This window comes from Schistocerca serialis, chromosome 1 (assembly GCF_023864345.2).
Source record: "Schistocerca serialis cubense isolate TAMUIC-IGC-003099 chromosome 1, iqSchSeri2.2, whole genome shotgun sequence".
Taxonomy (NCBI): domain Eukaryota; kingdom Metazoa; phylum Arthropoda; class Insecta; order Orthoptera; family Acrididae; genus Schistocerca; species Schistocerca serialis.
The window spans coordinates 539,735,406-539,756,690 of record NC_064638.1 but is presented as its reverse complement, the minus strand read 5'-3'; the positions used below and the strand labels follow the sequence as shown (position 1 = coordinate 539,756,690).

The following is a 21,285-nucleotide window of genomic DNA, read 5'->3' as shown; positions in this document are numbered from 1 at the left end:
TAATTTGTACATTTTTCTTCCTCGAAATAGATATGTAACACACAGATGTTTTTCTCTATGTTCCTACTCATAACTTGCTTTTAAGACTGTTCAACATCACACAACAAACAGCAAATAAAATAATTCCAGCAACCACAAGAAATGAAAGCAAAGAAAATTAAAGCCCCTGATGATTGATCACACAGGAAAGGAAACTGCGTGAACCTGAAACAAAATGCAAGCATGAAGTGCTATAAAGATGATGATGAAGGTATGGGAACTACAGGTTGCTGCTGCTGCAGGTCTCATGAGATTGGTTTCCTCAATTCTACAATTTTTTCGGAGTGTTTCCAACTCTTGACACTTCATTGTGAATGTTTGAGAAGTTGATCACTAGGATTTTGATAGTGTCATCAGTGGGGGACATTTCTCACATTAATACTTCGGGGTCTTCAACAGCTATCATTACCTTGACTGGATGGAGAGCCACCTAATTAAAAGATCCTTTGTATTAGCCTCACATGCAGTCAGATAGCTGGAAAGAAGCCTCTAACATGCTCTGCATCCATGAAACATTTAAGGATGCCTAAAACTTGCACTCAAGTGGTGCAAGTCTAGGAAATCACAACCAAGTTTGTCATAGAACCTTTTAAGTCTCTAGTCTCAGTGTTCCACTCAGACCCAAGAGGTTGTGATCAGTTCTCAGTCACTGCTTCAGACTGTGAACCTTGTTGAAATTCCATGAGCAACACTGTTTTCAAACCTTTTTTTGCCAGTCACTACAATCATTCTATTATGATCTCATAGCCCAGGTAACAGGCATTATTTGTTCCAAGGTGCACCACGGCCTGTGGTTGGTTGCACCTTATTCTTTCAGTATCACCCAGAATAGCCTTCTCAACATATTGAATGATGCCTCCAAGCATAAAAAGTTGAGTGCAAAAGGCAATTCTTCTCATCATTTGCTGTCATTTCCCTAAAGAGTACCTTTGTTTGCTGCACATTGAACCGCTAACATAGCATTATAGAAAATATGATTTGAAAGTCTTGGCACTAGCATTCTTAGTACCATAAAACTTACTTAGTACAGATACAACCTGTTGTGTTTCTTTATGATTGCTAAGAAAATAAGTAAATAAAATGTGGGTTGAAATTTGAGAGCAACACAAAAATATGTGTTCATCATGACATTCTTGCTATTGGGACAACTAATGGAGCATTAATACTGGCCTGGTTAGAGATCAGGACAATGTTTATAGTGATTATCTAATGATGTGCAATCTCTAGAATTCATAAAAATAATTCATGAACTTAGCTACACAGAATGAATTCACATATCACATTGTATCACAAAAAAAAAAAAAAAAAAAAAACATAATATTGAAGCTCTAAACAATATGTACCAAGTGATTATTGTATTTACATTTAGATGCTGATTTTCCCCACATATAAACCATAAAGACTTCAGACATGCAGTCCCTCTGATATAGTACCTGAAGCCCGAAAAACCTACAATGTAAAATACGAATGCAATTCAACTGGAAGAAATGATCAAGACAGTTTTTGCATAGTTTGTTGCTTTCTTCTTTGTTACTTTATTGTGAGAGAACAAGAAGTAAGCTTCTCCATTACAAAAAAAGGTTAACACATTTGATGGACTGTTATGTGTATACACCTTTGATTACACTATTTGAAGTCACATAATACTCCAGCAAGAACATTATCAATGTTCATACACCTTAGATACTCTGAAACTGTGCACACAACAATTTCTTTCTTTTGGAAATACAGCATTTCTATTCAAAATAAACCCTCTTCCAAATATATCACTGCTAATATAATGCCCTAAAACAAAGTCAATAAGACTGTTATGTGATCCTATCGCAACAATATACACTACTGGCCATTAAAATTGCTACACCAAGAAGAAATGCAGATGATAAACGGGTATTCATTGGACAAATATATTATACTAGAACTGACATGTGATTACCTTTTCACGAAATTTGGGTGTACAGATCCTGAGAAATCAGTACCCAGAACAACCACCTCTGGCCGTAGCAATGGCCTTGACACGTATGGGCATTGAGTCAAACAGAGCCTGGATGGCGTGTACAGTTAAAGCTGCCCATGCAGCTTCAACTCGATACCACAGTTCATCAAGAGTAGTGACTGGCATATTGTGACAAGCCAGTTGCTCGGTCACCATTGACCAGACGTTTTCAATTGGTGAGAGATCTGGAGAATGTGCTGGCCAAGGCAGCAGATGAACTTTTCTGTATCCAGAAAGGCCCATATGGGACCTGCAACATGCGGTCGTGCATTATCCTGCTGAAATGTAGGGTTTCGCAGGGATCGAATGAAGGGTAGAGCCACGGGTCGTAACACATCTGAAATGTAATGTCCACTGTTCAAAGTGCCGTCAATAATGTGATTTCACCGCGATGTCGCCAAACACGGATGCGACCACCATGATGCTGTAAACGGAACCTGGATTCATCCGAAAAAGTGATGTTTTGCCGTTCATGCACCCAGGTTCATCGTTGAGTACACCATCGCAGGCGCTCCTGTCTGTGATGCAGTGCCAAAGGTAACAGCAGCCATGGTCTCTGAGCTGATAGTCCATGCTGCTGCAAACATCGTCGAACTGTTCGTGCAGATGGTTGTTGTCTTGCAAATGTCCCCATCTGTTGACTCAGGGATCGAGGTGTGGCTGCATGATCCATTACAGCCATGCCTATAAGATGCCTGTCATCTCAACAGCTAGTGATACGAGGCCGTTGGGATCCAGCACGGTGTTCCGTATTACCCTCCTGAACCCACTGATTCCATATTACGCTAACAGCATTGGATCTCGGCCAATGCGAGCAGCAATGTTGCGAGACAATAAACCACAATCATAATAGGCTACAATCCGACCTCTATCAAAGTTGGAAACGTGATGGTGCGCATTTCTCCTCCTTACATGAGGCATCACAACAACGTTTCACCAGGCATCGCCGGTCAACTGCTGTTTGTGTATGAGAAATCGGTTGGAAACTTTCCTCATGTCAGTATGTTGTAGGTGTTGCCACTGGCACCAAACTTGTGTGAATGCTCTGAAAAGCTAATCATTTGCATATCACAGCATCTTCATCCTGTCAGTTAAATTTCGTGTCTGTAGCACATCATCTTCGTGGTGTAGCAATTTTAATGGACAGTAGTGTACTACTTTTGCATGATATAGGATAAATTATATAATTAACAAGAGAGAAGAAAATTTGCACACGTAGGGAAGAAGTAATGATACAGCAAAAAACAGTGACTAACACTTGGAGGTATAAAAAATGTGAGCAGTCGATGAGAGAAACCAGTGGTAATTTTTTATACTATTGCTTACCTTGTGTTACAAACTGTTTGTTGTATAATTATAAACACTACATACCTCTTTACACCAACGATTGAATAGGAAATCTCCAGATGCTATCTCAAACCAGTTTCGCTCAACTTCATCTTTTAGCTGTAAATCAACACACTGCTTTTGCACTATAACTGCATCTCGTACTTTCTCAAAATCATTTAGCTTTAGTTTCTTCAGATGCTTCATAAAACCATTCAGAAATGATTCTATTTCTTCAGCAATATGAGTAGAACTGAAAATAAACACAATTTTATTCTAATGAAATTGGAGCAAAATTACATTAAAACAAGACCACTGTATTCTCATTTCTGTATCTAGCTCAAGACAAAACACATGTTTAATATATTCATACAACGTGGTTTTAAGATATGAGGGCTGTAATTTAATTATTTTTAATTTTTTACAGAAACAAAGATTGAAAAGAATTTTTTGGTGCAAATCATTTTATTGTTTCTCAAAATATCCATGTTTAAACTTTATAGACCTTTGGGTGCCATGAAATCAGTTCAGGAAACATTTTTCATTGTGATGTGAGCTATGAAAAACATAGTTTTCAAAGGAAGCAATGAAAATTGCTATCTGAATTATTATTATTATTATTATTATTATTATTAATTTTTTCAAGATAAGGGAGTAAAAAGAAGTCGTTTGGTGATAATCACATGAATACAGATGTTGAGAAATTATTTCAATGTTATTCCCCATCAAATTCTCAAATGTCTCACGTGCTGTGTGAGAACTGGCATTGTCAATCATGCTGAAGAATGACGCAATGTTTTTGGTTGTTTATCTTGATTTCATCAGTAACTTATGGTAAACAAATTGACATGTGGCATGGCAATATAAAAACCTCTTCAGTTGAAAGTAGCTATTACTGCAACGGAAATGTGGTGAACACAAATGATGTGTAAGGTGTCATGGATATCTGACTTGTTATAACATTTAGAAGATAGTGGATATAGTCATCTGTGATGTGCATATTTTGCTGGAATCCAGTGATTCCTCTGTGAATTTAAATGACGTCTAAGCCATGCCAATTACTTTTCGTCTCACTGGAGAATGAATTATTCTTTCAGAGAATAGTACCTATTGTAATATTGGTAGTTTGCTGTACACTGTACATAATATGGAGAAGAGGGAAAGGATTAGGCCTTAAAGTCATATTGATAAATGGGTCATCAGAGACGACTATGAGCAAGTAAATCAACACACTGCTTTTGCACTATAACTGCATCTCGTGCTTTCTCAAAATCATTTATCTTTAATTTCTTCAGATGCTTCACAAAACCATTCACAAATGTTTCTATTTCTATTATTCTAATAAAATTGGGGCAAAATTACATTAAAACAAGACCACTGTATTCTCATTTCAATATCTAGCTCAAGACTAAACACATGTTTAATATATTGATACAATGTGGTTTTAAGACATGAGGGCTGCAATTTAATTATTTTTAATTTTTTACAAAAACAAAGATTGAAAAGGAGGAAGGAAACAGGCTGTGGTCTTATCAAAAAACTTAGTGTTCACTTTCAGAAGAGATAAATCTGAATGATCAGACTGGAATCTGATCCTTATTCCTCCCAAATCTGAGACCCGTATCATAAACACTGTGCTGCTTCATACAATACCAGACAGTGAGAGAGATTGGTTTCACTTTTAAATTATACCTAGGCTACCCTGTACATACACGATTAGCAAAGATACCACATTAAATACAGAGGAACGATGGGAGGTGTAAATGTGTTGAGTAGTTGACAGACACATAAAGTTGATGTAGACATAAGTACCGTAACACTACAAATGTTTCTATGCTTTCAGACATCCTCAATTTTCTTTTCCATTCTTCTGTATATTATTCCTGTAAGCAACTTGGATACATGAGCTGTTAAGCTGATTGTGCGATAATTCGCGCACTTGTCAGCTCTTGCCATCTTCGGAATTGTGTGGATGACGCTTTTCCAAAGCTCAGATGGTATGTCGCCAGACTCATACATTCTACACACCAACGTGAATAGTCATTTTGTTGCCACTTCCCCCAATGATTTTAGAAATTCTGATAGAATGTTATCTATGCTGCCTGCCTTATTTGATCTTAAGTCCTCCAAAACTCTTTTAAATTCCATTTCTAATACTGGATCCCATATCTCTTCTAAATCGACTCCTGTTTCTTCTTCTATTGCATCAGACAAATCTTCCCCCTCATAGAGGCTTTCAATGTATTCTTTTCACCTATCTCCTCTCCCCTCATCATTTAACAGTGGAATTCCCATTGCACTCCTAATGTTACCACCCTTGCTTTTAACGTCACCGAAGGTTGTTTTGACTTTCCTGTATGCTGAGTCTGTCCTTACGACAATCATTTCTTTTTTGATGTCTTCACATTTTTCCTGCTGCCACTTCGTCTTAGCTTCCTTGCACTTCCTATTTATTTCATTCCTCAGTGACTTGTATTTCTGTATTACTGAGTTTTCCGGAACATTTTTGTACTTCCTCCTTTCATCAATCAACTGAAGCATTTCTTCTGTTATCCGTGGTTTCTTCGCAGTTACCTTCTTTGTACCTACATTTTCCTTACCAACTTCTGTGATGGCCCTTTTTAGAGATGTCCATTCCTCTTTAACTGTACTTCCTACTGAGCTATTCCTTATTGCTGCATTTAAAGCCTTAGAGAACTTCCAAGCGTCTCACATCATTCCTTAATACTTCTGTTTCCCACTTCTTTGCGTATTGATTCTTCCTGACTAATGTCTTGAACTTCAGCCTACTCTTCATCACTACTATATTGTGACCTGAGTCTATATCTGTTCCTGGGTATGCCTTACAATCCAGTACCTGGTTTCGGAATCTCTGTCTGACCACGACATAATCTAACTGAAATCTTCCCCTATCACCCAGCCTTTTCCAAGTATACCTCTTTCTCTTGTGATACTTGAACAGGGTATTCGCTATTTCCAGCTGAAACTTGTTACAGGACTCAATTAGTCTTTCTCCTCTGTCATTCCTTGACCCAAGCCCACATTCTCCTGTAACCTTCTCTTCTACTCCTTCCCCTAAAACCGCATTCCAGTCTCCCATAACTATTACATTTTTATCCTCCTTTACATACTGTATTACTCTTTCAGTATCCTCACACACTTTCTCTCTCTCTTCATTTTCAGATTGTGGCGTCGGCATGTATACCTGAACTATCGTTGTCAGTGTTGGCTTGCTGTTGATTCTGAGAAGAACAACCCTGTCACTGAACTTTTTACAGTACCACACACTCTGCTCTACCTTCCTATTCATAATGAATCCTACTCCTGTTATACCATTTTCTGCTGCTGTTGATATTACCCTATACTCATCTGACCATAAATCCTTGTCTTCTTTCCACTTCACTTCACTGACCCCTACTGTTTCTAGATTGAGCCTTTGCATTTCCCTTTTCAGATCTTCTGGTTTACCTACCACGTTCAAGCTTCTGACACTCCATGCCCCGACTCATAGAACAGTATCCTCCTGTTGATTATTCAATCTATTTCTTATGGTAACCTCCCCCTCGGCAGTCCCGTCCCGGAGATCCGATTGGAGGAATCATCATGACACTTCTCCAATTACAGGCCACATGTCCTGTGGATACATGTTACGTGTCTTTAATGCAGTGTTTTCCACTGCCTTCTCCATCCTCATGCCGTTGATCATTGCTGATTCATTTGCCTTTATGGGCAGTTTCCAACCCCTAGGACAAGAGAGTGCCCTGAACCTCTGTCCGCTCCTCCGCCATCTTTGACAAGGCTATTGGTAGAATGAGGGTGACTTCTTATGCCAGAAGTCTTAGGCCGCCAAGGCTGATTATTAATCAAAATTTAAGCAGAGGTGTGATTCGAACCAGGGACCAATGATGTTTTGATTATGAATCAAAGACGCTACCCCTAGACCACACGTTGAGTAGGCATGGCATAACATATCCAGGACAGTACTTTCCACCTGTACGATCGACTGGATGCCAATGTCAGCCCCTGCATTGCCACCCCATGGAGGCTACATCACTTATTAATATGGATGTTTCAGCATGGGTTTGTAACTGGTACCTGAGAACCGTACTTGCTATTGTTGTGTAAATGTAATCATTTCATGCACTCTATATGTACTGTTGCAACAATACTTCATTTACGAAATGGACACTCCTAAAAGGGTGTAATATTTCCCCCTCCCCCGGAAGTGTATTTATAGGACAGTCCAGGCAAGTAATGCTACCTAAAATTAATGCCACATCAGATGATCAAATGGTCCCATTTAGGGGCCATTGTGGATTTGTGCAATATATGCCAAATCAGGAGAAAGAAAACTGGCGTTCTACGGATCGGAGCGAGGAATGTCAGATCCCTTAATCGGGAAGCTGGGTTAGAAAATTTAAAAATGGAAATGGATAGGTTAAAGTTAGATATATTGGGGATTAGTGAAGTTCGGTGGCAGGAGGAACAAGACTTTTGGTCAGGTAAATACAGGGTTATAAATACAAAATCAAATAGGGGTAATGCAGAAGTAGGTTTAATAATGAATAAAAAAAATACGAATGCAGGTAAGATACTACAAACAACATAGTGAGCGCATTATTGTGGCCAAGATAAATACGAAGCCCAAGCCTACCACAGTAGTAAGAGAATCATAAAAGAAGGTTATATAAATGGAAGAGGCCTGGAGATACTGACAGGTTTCAGATAGATTATATAATGGTAAGACAGAGATTTAGGAACCAGATTTTAAATTGTAAGACATTTCCAGGGGCAGATGTGGACTCTGACCACAATCTATTGGTTATGATCTGTAGATTAAAACTGAAGAAACTGCAGAAAGGTGGCAATTTAAGGAGATGGGACCTGGATAAACTGAAGAACCAGAGGTTGTAGAGTGTTTCAGGGAGAGCATTAGGGAACGATTGACAAGAATGGGGGAAAGAAATACAGTAGAAGAAGAATGGGTAGCTTTGAGAGACGAAATAGTGAAGGCAGTAGACGATCAAGTAGGTAAAAGACGAGGGCTAACAGAAATCCTTGGGTAACAGAAGAGATACTGAATTTAATTGGTGAAAGGAGAAAATACAAAAATGCAGTAAACGAAGCAGGCAAAAAGGAATACAAATGTCTCAAAAATGAGATCGACAGGAAACGCAAAATGGCTAAGCAGGGACGGTTAGAGGACAATGCAAGGGTGTAGAGGCGTATATCTCTAGGGATAAGGTAGATACTGCCTACAGGAAAACTAGAGAGACCTTCGGAGAAAAGAAAACCATTTGCATGAATATCAAGAGCTCATGTGTAAACCCAGTTCCAAGCAAAGAAGGGAAAGCAGAAAGGTGGAAGGAGTATATAGAGGGTCTATACAAGAGCGATGTTCTTGAGGACAATATTATGGAAATGGAAGAGGATGTAGATGAAGATGAAGATGAAATGGGAGATATGATACTGCGTGAAAAGTTTGACAGAGCAGTGAAAGATCTAAGTTGAAACAAGACCCCAGGAGTAGAACTACTGACAGCCTTGGGAGAGCCAGTCATGACAAAACTCTACCACCTGGCAAGCAAGATGTATGAGACAGGCGAAATACCCTCAGACTTCAAGAAGAATATCATAATTCCAATCCCAAAGAAAGCAGGTGTTGACAGATGTGAAAATTACTGAACTATCAGTTTAATAAGCCACAGCTGCAAAATACTAACACAAATTCTTTACAGACGAATGGAAAAACTGGTAGAAGCCGACCTCGGGGAAGATCAGTTTGGATTCAGTAGAAATGTTGGAACACGTGAGGCTATACTGACCCTACGACTTATCTTAGAAAAATAGATTAAGGAAAGGCAAACCTATGTTTCTAGCATTTGTAGACTTAGAGAAAGCTTTAGACAATGTCGACTGGAATACTCTCTTTCAAATCCTGAAGGTGGCAGGAGTAAAACACAGGGAGCGAAAGGCTATTTACAATTTGTACAGAAACCAGATGGCAGTTATAAGAGTCAAGGGGCATGAAAGGGAAGCAGTGGTTGGGAAGGGAGTGAGACAGGGTTGTAGCCTCTCCCCGATGTTATTCAGTCTGTATATTGAGCAAGCAGTAAAGGAAACAAAAGAAAAATTCAGAGTAGGCATTAAAATCCATGGAGAAGAAATTAAAACTTTGAGGTTCGTCGATGACATTGTAATTCTGTCAGAGACATCAAAGGACTTGGAAGAGCAGCTGAACGGAATGGACAGTGTCTTGAAAGGCGGATATAAGATGAACATCAAGAATAGCAAAATGAGGATAATGGAATGTAGTCACATTAAATTGGGTGATGCTGAGGGTATTAGATTAGGAAATGAGGTGCTTAAAGTAGTAAATAAGTTTTGCTATTTGGGGAGCAAAATAACTGATGATGGTCGAAGTAGAGAGGATATAAAATGTAGACTGGCAATGGCAAGGAAAGCGTTTCTGAAGAAGATAAATTTGTTAACATCGAGTATAGATTTAAGTGTCAGGAAGTCGTTTCTGAAAGTATTTGTATGGAGTGTAGCCATGTATGGAAGTGAAATGTGCACAATAAATAGTTTAGACAAAAAGAGAATAGAAGCTTTCGATATGTGATGCTACAGAAGGATGCTGAAGATCAGATGGATAGATCACGTAACTAATGAGGAGGTATTGAATAGAAATGGGGAGAAGAGAAATTTGTGGCACAACTTGACTAGAAGAAGGGATCAGTTGGTAGGACACATTGTGAGGCATCAAGGGATCACCAATTTAGTATTGGAGGACAGCACGGAGGGTAAACATCGTTGAGGGAGACCAAGAGATGAATACACAAAACAGATTCAGAAGGATGTAGGTTGCAGTAGGTAATTTGCACAGGATAGAGTAGCATGGAGAGCTTCATCAAACCAGTCTCTGGACTGAAGACCACAACAACAACATGCCTAATAAGCTCGGAAAGTATGGAACAAAAATATTCTGGATGTGTGAAGCTGAAACTGGTTATGCAATTGATGGGACTGTGTGCACACGAAGACAACCAGTTGGGCCACCGCAGAAAAATTTGGACCTTACCACAGTGAAGATCCTTGCAGATAATATTGCTGGTTCAGGCACAAATGTTAATGCAGATAATTATTTTAGAAGTGTAATAGTGACATAACATCTCTTGAGTAAAAACCTACCTGTTGTGGGAACAATGAGGTTGAAGAAAAGAAAAAATTCAAGAGAGGTGAAGCCAAATAGTAGTAGACAAGTAAATTCAAATCTATTTTCATCTACAAAGGAGATGACACTGATTAGTTTTTTGCTGAAGAGAAACAAGTGTGTAATCCTTGTAAGTACCATGCATAAAGTTAACTCTATAGAGGTACATCAAAAACAGAAGCCTGAGGTTGTGGAATTTCATAACCAAATGAAGAGTGGCATGGAAGTTATGGATCAACTAGTGGACAATTATACACGCAAAAGACAAACTAATCACTGGTCCAAAGCTCTCCGTTGCAACATTATGGACAGATGCACTCGAACTGCCTTCATTCCCTACACAGCACAACATCCCTCATATCACAAAGAGCTTTTGCGCAAGAGGAAGCTTTTCATCAAGGAACTTTCAAGGGAACTGAGTCAACTGTTTATGATCTTAAGATCTTATAATCTCATACACCTGGATATGCAGAAGTTTGTTACTATCCCTCAAACACAAAATGGCAGTAGTAACAGCAACAGTATGGTGCATAGTAAGAAGAGAAGGTGTTCAGTACATCCTGCTTGAAAAAATAGAAAAGCACAGTGTGCTGTAAGTGCACAAAATTTGTATGTCAGGTGTGCAACAATTCTAAAAATCCATTTGATGCTTTTTTTGTTTAATGATTTGTTCTTTGTCGATATTATAACACCAATTTGTGAATAGTTTGTGATAGATAATAGTGATGGCTTGTGTTTCAGCTTTCATAATGTAATTTATTCAATGAAAATTACAGAGGACTACGAATATATTGTTTTTGCCTTAATAAAACCATTAAAGTGACCTCACCTGCCTTGTATTATACTGATAAACTTTAAAATCAAATATTATTGCCTGACAATGACCAAAAAAATACTTGTTTTCATTTAAAAGTTCATATTAAATGTAACAGGTCCAATGGAAGCAGGGCATGTAAATGTGCAAAACAATATAGGTTCATGTATAGAAAGATTAAATGGAGAAAGAGGAGAAGGTGAGTGAGGGACAGGTGCTAATTGTTTAATGAATCCCCAAATATAGTTTGTGATAGATAATAGTGATGGCTTGTGTTTCAGCTTTCATAATGTAATTTATTCAATGAAAATTACAGAGGACTACGAATATATTGTTTTTGCCTTACTAAAACCATTAAAGAGAAGCTAGCATAGGTGAGAGCAGAAAGGGGTTTAGGAGGGGGAGAGGGTTGGGGAAGATCTAGACGGCATAGATAGTGAAACTGTCACTAAAGTCAAGAACGTTGCGCTCAGCGGCATGTTCTCTCACTTTGGTCATCTCTGTTCTTTGACCACAGTCTAGGAGTGATTATTCATTCAGGTACATAGCTGATCAGTGGTCATGCCCTCATAACAATGTGTGTAAAAGCTACAGTCAACATTTTAAAACGGAAAACACGCTTAAAAAATAGAAGGTATTTGAACAATTTATACATATATTACAACTCTTCATCTCCATTGTAAATGTACTTTATTTAAATACATAAAATGTTCTGGACAATTGTATTTTTTTTGCTTTATTACTATATTTTTATACTTGAAATTGCAGTTACTTCACTTATGTTACCAGGTTCAAGTACATGCGTACTTGAAATTTTTAAATCTATTCTTGTTTTTATAGATGTGTTTATACAATATTTTATGACCAGAGTCAGCATCATTTAACTGTGTAGGTTTGTTTTGAAATATCTTTTTTGACCGTTTTCATTGTTCTTATTGTCAATAAACAGCATGTATTTCCACACACACTTATATTGCAGGTATTGTATGTGCTATATATAATAGAAAAAATTATTCACAAAATAGAAATAATTGAAAATATACCTTACATGCCTTTGCAGTTAATTTCAATACATTAGTATTACCCTCTATCCATTTCCTTTCAAGTGAGTAGCACCACTGTGTACATTTGCTTCACCCAGAAAAAAATTTAAGTAGCAATAAGAAGAATTAATCACAGAACAGGAGAGGCATTAGGTCATCAAAAGGCACATAAACAACACCACTGCACCACTGAAACTATGCTAGCTTTCCGATAAATTCTTGTTCTCAGCTGCCACAATGTAGTCCTACAAGTGTGTGTGTGTGTGTGTGTGTGTGTGTGTGTGTGTGTGTGTGTGTGTGTGTGTGTGCTCTAGTACATTACAAAGGTAGCTGAGAGATATAATGTACACTAGCAGTGCCTTTCACTGACTTTTTATGTACTAGCAAAACATACAGTACTTCAATCTGCATGTGGAAATATGTCACCTGTGATATTGGACTTTTTGTTAATACATGTGGTGTTAGCATTTTCCCACGTATATACGTTGTGACGTTGTGCCAGCATGCATTCTGAAACTATCATTCATATAAAATGGAGACTCAATTATCTGCACCTCAGTTACACAGATTTACGGTTGTCCGGATTGTCAACCATGAACAAATATCTTTATACTCTAGTCTGTGCATATAAGGACTTGTCATGATGACACTAGCTATTCATGGCCCACATGTTTCATTATTGTTTGAGTTAGATAGTTGCAAAACACTGTGCCACATTGTGTCTGTGCTTAAAAATTTCAAAGCACTAAACAGTTGTGTTATCGCAGTTTCACTAAAATAAGGAGAAACCTGTTGTAAGATGGCTGATAAATATGGTATAGGTACTTCTACAATAGGCAATACTAAGAAGAATACAGATGAATTTTGAAGTACACCTGTGAAGATGGGAGTAAACATCGAGAAGTTAGAAAAAACTGTAAAATGAACTTTCGTGTTGTTTGTTTTTACAAACACGATCAACTGGGTAATCCATATATGGTCCTTTGAATGTGAAAAGGCATTACAGTCAAATAAAAAAAAAGGTAACGAATTGTTTGCAGCAAATAGCAGATGGTTGCACAGATTTAAATCTCATCATAGAACTCATGAAATTGAAGCACAAGGGGAAAAAAATGTCAGTTGATCTACATGAACCATGGACCTTGCCGTTGGTGGGGAGGCTTGCGTGCCTCAGCGATACAGATGGCCGTACAGTAGGTGCAACCACAACGGAGGGGTATCTGTTGAGAGGCTAGACAAACGTGTGGTTCCTGAAGAGGGGCAGCAGCCTTTTCAGTAGATGCAGGGGCAACAGTCTGGATGATTGACTGATCTGGCCTTGTAACATTAACCAAAATGGCCTTCCTGTGCTGGTACTGCGAACAGCTGAAAGCAAGGGGAAACTACAGCCGTAATTTTTCCCATGGGCATGCAGCTTTACTGTATGATTAAATGATGATGGCGTCCTCTTGGGTAAAATATTCCGGAGGTAAAATAGTCCCCCATTCGGTTCTCCGGGCGGGGACTTCTCAAGAGGACATCGTTATCAGGAGAAAGAAAACTGGCGTTCTACGGATCGGAGTGTGGAATGTCAGATCCCTTAATCGGGCAGGTAGGTTACAAAATTTAAAAAGGGAAATGGATAGGTTAAAGTTAGATATAGTGGGAATTAGTGAAGTTCGGTGGCAGGAGGAACAAGAGTTTTGGTCAGGTGAATACAGGGTTATAAATACAAAATCAAGTAGGGGTAATGCAGGAGTAGGTTTAATAATGAATAAAAAAATAGGAGTATGGGTAAGCTACTACAAACAGCATAGCGAGCGCATTATTGTGGCCAAGATAGACACAAAGCCCACGCCTACTACAGTAGTACAAGTTTATATGCCAACTAGCTCTGCAGATGATGAAGAAATTGATGAAATGTATGATGAGATAAAAGAAATTATTCAGGTAGTGAAGGGAGACGAAAATTTAATAGTCATGGGTGACTTGAATTCGTCAGTAGGAAAAGGGAGAGAAGGAAACATAGTAGGTGACTATGGATTGGGGGGAAGAAGTAAAGAGGAAGCCGTCTGGTAGAATTTTGCACAGAGCATAACTTAATCATAGCCAACACTTGGTTCAAGAATCATAAAAGAAGGTTGTATACATGGAAGAATCCTGGAGATATTAAAAGACATCAGATAGATTATATAATGGTAAGACAGAGATTTAGGAACCAGGTCTTAAATTGTAAGACATTTCCAGGGGCAGATGTGGCCTCTGACCACAATCTATTGTTTATGAACTGTAGATTAAAACTGAAGAAACTACAAAAAGGTGGGAATTTAAGGAGATGGGACCTGGATAAACTGACTAAACCAGAGGTTGTAGAGAGTTTCAGGGAGAGCATAAGGGAACAATTGACAGGAATGGGGGAAAGAAATACAGTAGAAGAAGAATGGGTAGCTCTGAGGGATGAATCAGTGAAGGCAGCAGACGGTCAAGTAGGTAAAAAGACGAGGGCTAATAGAAATCCTTGGGTAACAGAAGAAATATTGAATTTAATTGATGAAAAGAGAAAATATAAAAATGCAGTAAATGAAGCAGGCAAAAAGGAATACAAATGTCTCAAAAATGAGATCGACAGGAAGTGCAAAATGGCTAAGCAGGGATGGCTAGAGGATAAATGTAAGGATGTAGAGGGTTATCTCACTAGGGGTAAGATAGATACTGCCTACAGGAAAATTTAAGATACCTTTGGAGGAAAGAGAACGACTTGTACGAATATCAAAAGCTCAGATGGAAACCAAGTCCTACGCAAAGAAGGGAAGGCAGAAAGGTGGAAGGAGTATATAGAGGGTTTATACAAGGGCGATGTTCTTGAGGACAATATTATGGAAATGGAAGAGGATGTAGACAAAGACGAAATGGGAGATAAGATACTGCATAAAGAGTTTGACAGAGCACTGAAAGACCTGAGTCGAAACAATGCCCCGGGAATACACAACATTCCATTAGAACCACTGATGGCCTTGGGAGAGCCAGTCATGACAAAACTCTACCATCTGATGAGCAAGATGTATGAGACAGGCGAAATACCCTCAGACTTCAAGAAGAATATAATAATTCCAATCCCAAAGAAAGCACATGTTGACAGATGTGAAAATTATCGAACTATCAGTTTAATAAGTCACAGCTGCAAAATACTAATGTGAATTCTATACAGACGAATGGAAAAACTGGTAGAAGCTGACCTTGGGGAAGATCGGTTTGCTTCCGTAGAAATGTTGGAACATGTGAGGCAATACTGACCCTACGACTTATCTTAGAAGAAAGATTAAGGAAAGGCAAACCTACGTTTCTAGCATTTGTAGACTTCGAGAAAGCTTTTGACAATGTTGACTGGAATACCCTCTTTCAAACTCTGAAGGTGGCAGGGGTAAAATACAGGGAGCGAAAGGCTATTTACAATTTGTACAGAAACCAGATGGCAGTTATAAGAGTCGAGGGGCATGAAAGGGAAGCAGTGGTTGGGAAGGGAGTGAGACAGGGTTGTAGCCTCTCCCCAATGTTATTCAATCCGTATATTGAGCAAGCAGTAAAGGAAACAAAAGAAAAATTCAGAGTAGGCATTAAAATACAGGTACATGGAGAAGAAATAAAAACTTTGAACTTCGCCGATGATATTGTAATTCTGTCAGAGACATCAAAGGACTTGGAAGAGCAGTTGAACGGAATGGACAGTGTCTTGAAAGGAGGATATAAGATGAACATCAACAAAAGCAAAATGAGGATAATGGAATGTAGTCAAATTAAATCGGGTGATGCTGAGGGAATTAGATTGGGAAATGAGACACTTAAAGTAGTAAAGGAGTTTTGCTGTTTCGGGAGCAAAATAACTGATGATGGCCGAAGTAGAGAGGATATAAAATGTAGACTGGCAATGGCAAGGAAAGCGTTTCTGAAGAAGAGAAATTTGTTAACATCGAGTATAGATTTAAGTGTCACAAAGTTGTTTCTGAAAGTATTTGTATGGAGTGTAGCCGTGTATGGAAGTGAAACATGGACGATAAATAGTTTGGACAAGAAGAGAATAGAAGCTTTCGAAATGTGGTGCTACAGAAGAATGCTGAAGATTAGATGGGTAGATCACGTAACTAATGAGGAGGTATTAAATAGAATTGGGGAGAAAAGGAGTTTGTGGCACAACTTGACAAAAAGAAGGGACCGTTTGGTAGGACATGTTTTGAGGCATCAAGGGATCACAAATTTAGCATTGGAGGGCAGCGTGGAGGGTAAAAATCATAGAGGGAGACCAAGACATGAATACACTAAGCAGATTCAGAAGGATGTAGGTTCAGTAGGTACTGGGAGATGATGAAGCTTGCACAGGATAGAGTAGCATGGAGAGCTACATCAAACCAGTTTCAGGACTGAAGACCACAACAACAAACAACAACTGACCTACATGCAGCAAATTCTTTTAAAGATGGTTTTAAAAAAGGTTCATATTAAAATGACTACGACTTGGACTTCATTTACAATGTTGATGAAATCGGATTGCATGACAAAATCATTGCCATCAAAATCATTAGCTTCTCAGTGAGATGAAATTAGACAAAATTAGTAATGAGTGAGGAAAAATATTAATCTGTGCAAACATTACTGGGACCCATAAAATGTCTTTGTTCTTCATCAGAAAATCCAAAAACCCAAGATGCTTCACAATATCAACATTATGTATTAACCCTAGAAAGAATACCATATGACAATGCCTGTAAAAGATGATCGTAAGTGGGCAAGACAGGTTATCTTTTGCGAGTTAATAATACAGACATTGCTTTTATTTATATATTCAACTGCCAGATTTTGATTATCTGAATGACTTATGACAAGAATTAGACCAGTTAATTGAGTCTCCACTGTATAACAACCAACTGATACTGCTTAAACTATATGCTATCAAAAATATGTACGATAAAGCCATCCATGATGCTTTGACATTCCATAAAATGGAAATGTAATTATAATACAGACAATTAACTTTCGGGTATTCTACTGTGTGATTATAGATGTAATATTACTGTTCTTACTTTGTTTTGTTGGTATTTTATGTGTACACCTGAAATTAACATGTCAGTTAAAATCAGCTAACAGCATCTTACAATCCAGATTTGACAGTCAAAAATGGAAAATGACAACCCTAAAATAAAACTGGAGCCGTTAATATGGAGAATTTAATAGCATTATAATAGTGATTTAAGAAACATTTTCGGATTTTATGAAAGAAGATTGCATAGGGGTGTACAATAGCACTCTTTACTGTCTCATGTAGTTGAAATTGTATTTGTTTGCTGTCAAATTTTAACGTACCCACCAATGAACCATCAAATCATTTCAATTCCTGATACAAATTGCTCATAATGAGTCTAACACAGTATCTGGAAGCAGTAAATTAAGCAGCCTGTGCATGCTGAGGCTATTACATTGTTTGCAGATAGTGTGTTACACTCATTATCAGCACATCAGGATCATGACTTGATATTAGTTGATTGTTCATTGGTAGGTATGAGAAAAGAAGGCATGTCAGACATATAAACTGCCTCTCCTTTCAACTGAAAGGAAGTTACAAAACATTTTAATGTAATTTTTTTAATACTATGAATGTAATTACGTAGAATCATTTTTCTATCAGTCTTTATCATTATGAATCAAAAGCCAGTCTCCATAAATATTAGCAATCATTCTTTTTTGTAACTGCCAGTGCAGAAACAAAATCAGCTTCCCTTTAGCTACTTTTAATAACTAAATGCTATATAACAATGAAACAGTTTTTTCATCATTCAATTTATCAGAACCATTTCTTTGATTCTTTGTATTACTAAGTGCTGTGACTGAGTATGAATCTGGTGGTAAAAATGAAAATAGGAATGTGCAATTACCTTTGAACTTGTTTTATAGTATGTTTCTAAGAGAGTGATAGTTGTTTGGTTAGATCAGATGTACTTTTTGTGCCGTAGATTCACAGTTAGAAGATACTCAATGATACTCAGGATGAAGAAAATTTCATTATACAAGAATACATAATACATATTTAAAAAGATATTGAAATCCCTCCCACAGATCCTAAGTGAAATAATAAGTGAAATGGTCCTTGTGAATGTGGAATAGGATTAAAACTGGCTTATGCTGGTAGCAGGCATTATTAAGAATGTCAGTAGTTCTTATTAGAAAGTGCACGGTTTAAATCAAGTGAAACCTTATGAGTTGTAAATCACTTTAGAGATTTATTTGGCATGTACCATACTGGAGTTGGATCTGTGAAATTGTGAAGTTTGAGCAAAACCGGGAATACAATTGTCTTTATCTTACAACTTAAATGACTCAAGTACAATACCATGGTTTTCAACAACATTTTACTCAGTTAAACTGTAATTCTGCATGATATAGTGTTGCTTAATTTGTTGAAATGAGACAATATTTAACTGTTGGCAGTTCCTGGTAGATCACATCAGCTTATAATATCAGTGAAAGATAACTTCCCATCACACACTGAATGCTTTCCACTAGTACATGCTCACCTACTTGGAATTTCTTTCGAGACAATCTCTCTTCATTCTGAATTTTAATGGGAACACTAATAAAATGAGAGTATTACTGAAGTTAATGAAACTATTACTGTGAATCCAGAGATATGCTCCTCCATCACCCATTTATTTTCCATTTGGTTCATATGTTTATGACTTTCACTGATAAAATCTATTCCATCAAAGGAAGAAACACATGTGGGATAAGGAATTGCACATATCATATGACTTGCAATTACTGTTCAGCATTTTAGGTCAGTATAATGATCACTAAGCTGTCAGCAATGGTATGTATTGATAAAAACAATTCCTTGTCTTAGCACATGGTCTGCAACTCAATAGCTGTAATCTTTATACTTGTTTCAGCATGAATGCAATTTTGATTTTTCCTGCTACAAGTGACCCAGAGTCCTATAGAGAGACTTTTTCTGAGGCATCCCCTTGCTTCTCATTAATGATGTACCTCCATCTTACACTAATTCATCTAACATCTACTTCTGAATCAATTCCCCATTTGAAACATCAGTGTCATTACTTTCATCAGTGTTTCTTCCTCCCTCTCCCACCTTCTCTCGCCTCCTCCCACTTGACCGCTGTTTTCCTTAATACACTGTTATCAGCTTTTCCTTGCTTTATGCTCTTTCTGGAATATCAAAACTTAACAGCACAGAAACAGACTTTCTTTGAAGAAATGTACAACAAAACTAATTAAATCTACATGCTGCTCTTACAGAAGTCATATATGGGAGGGCCCTCCTATGAGTCATTGGGTGCATTTTCTCTGGTGTTGCAGCAGATATTTGTAATTTATAGTTCTTTAGCTGGAGTTTATATTTCTTTAGCAGGGGTCAGCCCAAACAAATACTGCTCATACAAGGAGCAACCCTCAATTGTCTCTTTGTGTGCTTGCCTGAAGACTTTTTTGAATCACGAATGGTGGTTTATGAGAGGGTGCTGCTCTTCAGCCTGGCAATTGCCTTATTGTTGCATGGGGGGGAGGGGGGGGGGGGGGCGAGTGAGTGTGTGTGTGGTGTGTGCGTGCATGCGTGTGAGAGAGATATTATACTCTTTGGATTCAGTTAGGATATTTTTAGTACGTTTAACACAATGAAGTAAAATGTACACAATGATAATTTTTTGTCCCAAATGAGTTGTGATTTTGAAAAGTGGACAAATCACTTTGTAGATTGTCAAAGATTGACTATTACCAGCCTTTCATTGCTGATTTCACTTTTTTCCTTCCCTGCTACGTCCGTCTTAAACCCAAGTCCTGGAAATTGTATAGGTATCAGTTACTTTTATTTCCTTGAACTATGTTTTTTCTACTTAAATCATCATCGTTACCAAGATTGTCTCTTACGATAAGAAACAATTCAGAAATTACATTATTTCTCACTGTCACATACACATTTGTAAGAATTAATGCATTTACTATGGGGCATGAAAGTCTTTGTATCTTCCATCTACCAGTCTGCTGATAAACACCCTTTCAAAATAGTTTTGCTATCCGTTAGAAAAAAAATAAATTATATTTTTTCAGAGTTTCAGAGGAATTATTGTTAATTTACAATCATACATCACAAAAATCAAAGCATTGAAAAAAGAAAAGATTTATTCCATCAAAATGGCCATTCACACACACACACACACACACACACACACACACACAAAATATTTATATATGAAGTCTGAAATAAATTTCTCTTACGTGAATTTGTATGCTTGGAAATAAACAGATATACAGAAGCCCAGCATCCCAAATGTGTCCAGATATGAGCAAGAAACATCATATCCTAACTGTTTCTTTGTGCGAAGAATGTTGAATAATGGCTCCTGCATAAGCATCTGAAATACAATATAGTAATTAAAGACGCTATAACAACATTAAACCAAATGTTAAATGGGATCTGGCATGTCTGTCTTACCACAATAATTTCCAGAAGACAGGATGATTTTAAATCAATAGGTCCAAGTTGATAGTAATTAGTGACAATACTGTTTGTGTCATCATCATTAAAGGATGGAACTGCACATGAAAATTTTCCCACAGCTACTTCACGGACACGGGCCTAAGTAGTCAAAAGACAACAGAAGTATTCTCTGTATATTTGACAATAATTACAAACAACACAGATTCATTCATTCGTTCATTCAATCATTCATTCATCATGTTCTGCAAATTACCATCAAGAAGAATAATATTCAGGGACTGAAACAAGTCATTCTCAAATTAACGTATGAACATATTTCATACATATAGTGCAGGCCTTAAACTATATGATAGTCAAAATTGTCACATGTTGTTGTTG

General features: G+C 37.6%; 1 protein-coding gene across 3 annotated transcripts in view; it reads right to left on the bottom strand.

Moving 5' to 3' along the window:
• The window catches only part of LOC126475061 (nardilysin), a 360,282-nt gene that overhangs the window by 79,114 nt on the left and 259,883 nt on the right, over positions 1-21,285 (bottom strand). For all 3 annotated transcript variants that reach the window (XM_050102619.1, XM_050102633.1, XM_050102627.1), the window contains exons 16-18: positions 20,902-21,045; positions 20,685-20,821; positions 3,404-3,611 (exon numbers count right to left, since the gene is read on the bottom strand). In XM_050102619.1, coding sequence (XP_049958576.1) covers positions 3,404-3,611; positions 20,685-20,821; positions 20,902-21,045 — 489 coding nt within the window. The remainder of the gene's footprint in view (positions 1-3,403; positions 3,612-20,684; positions 20,822-20,901; positions 21,046-21,285) is intronic.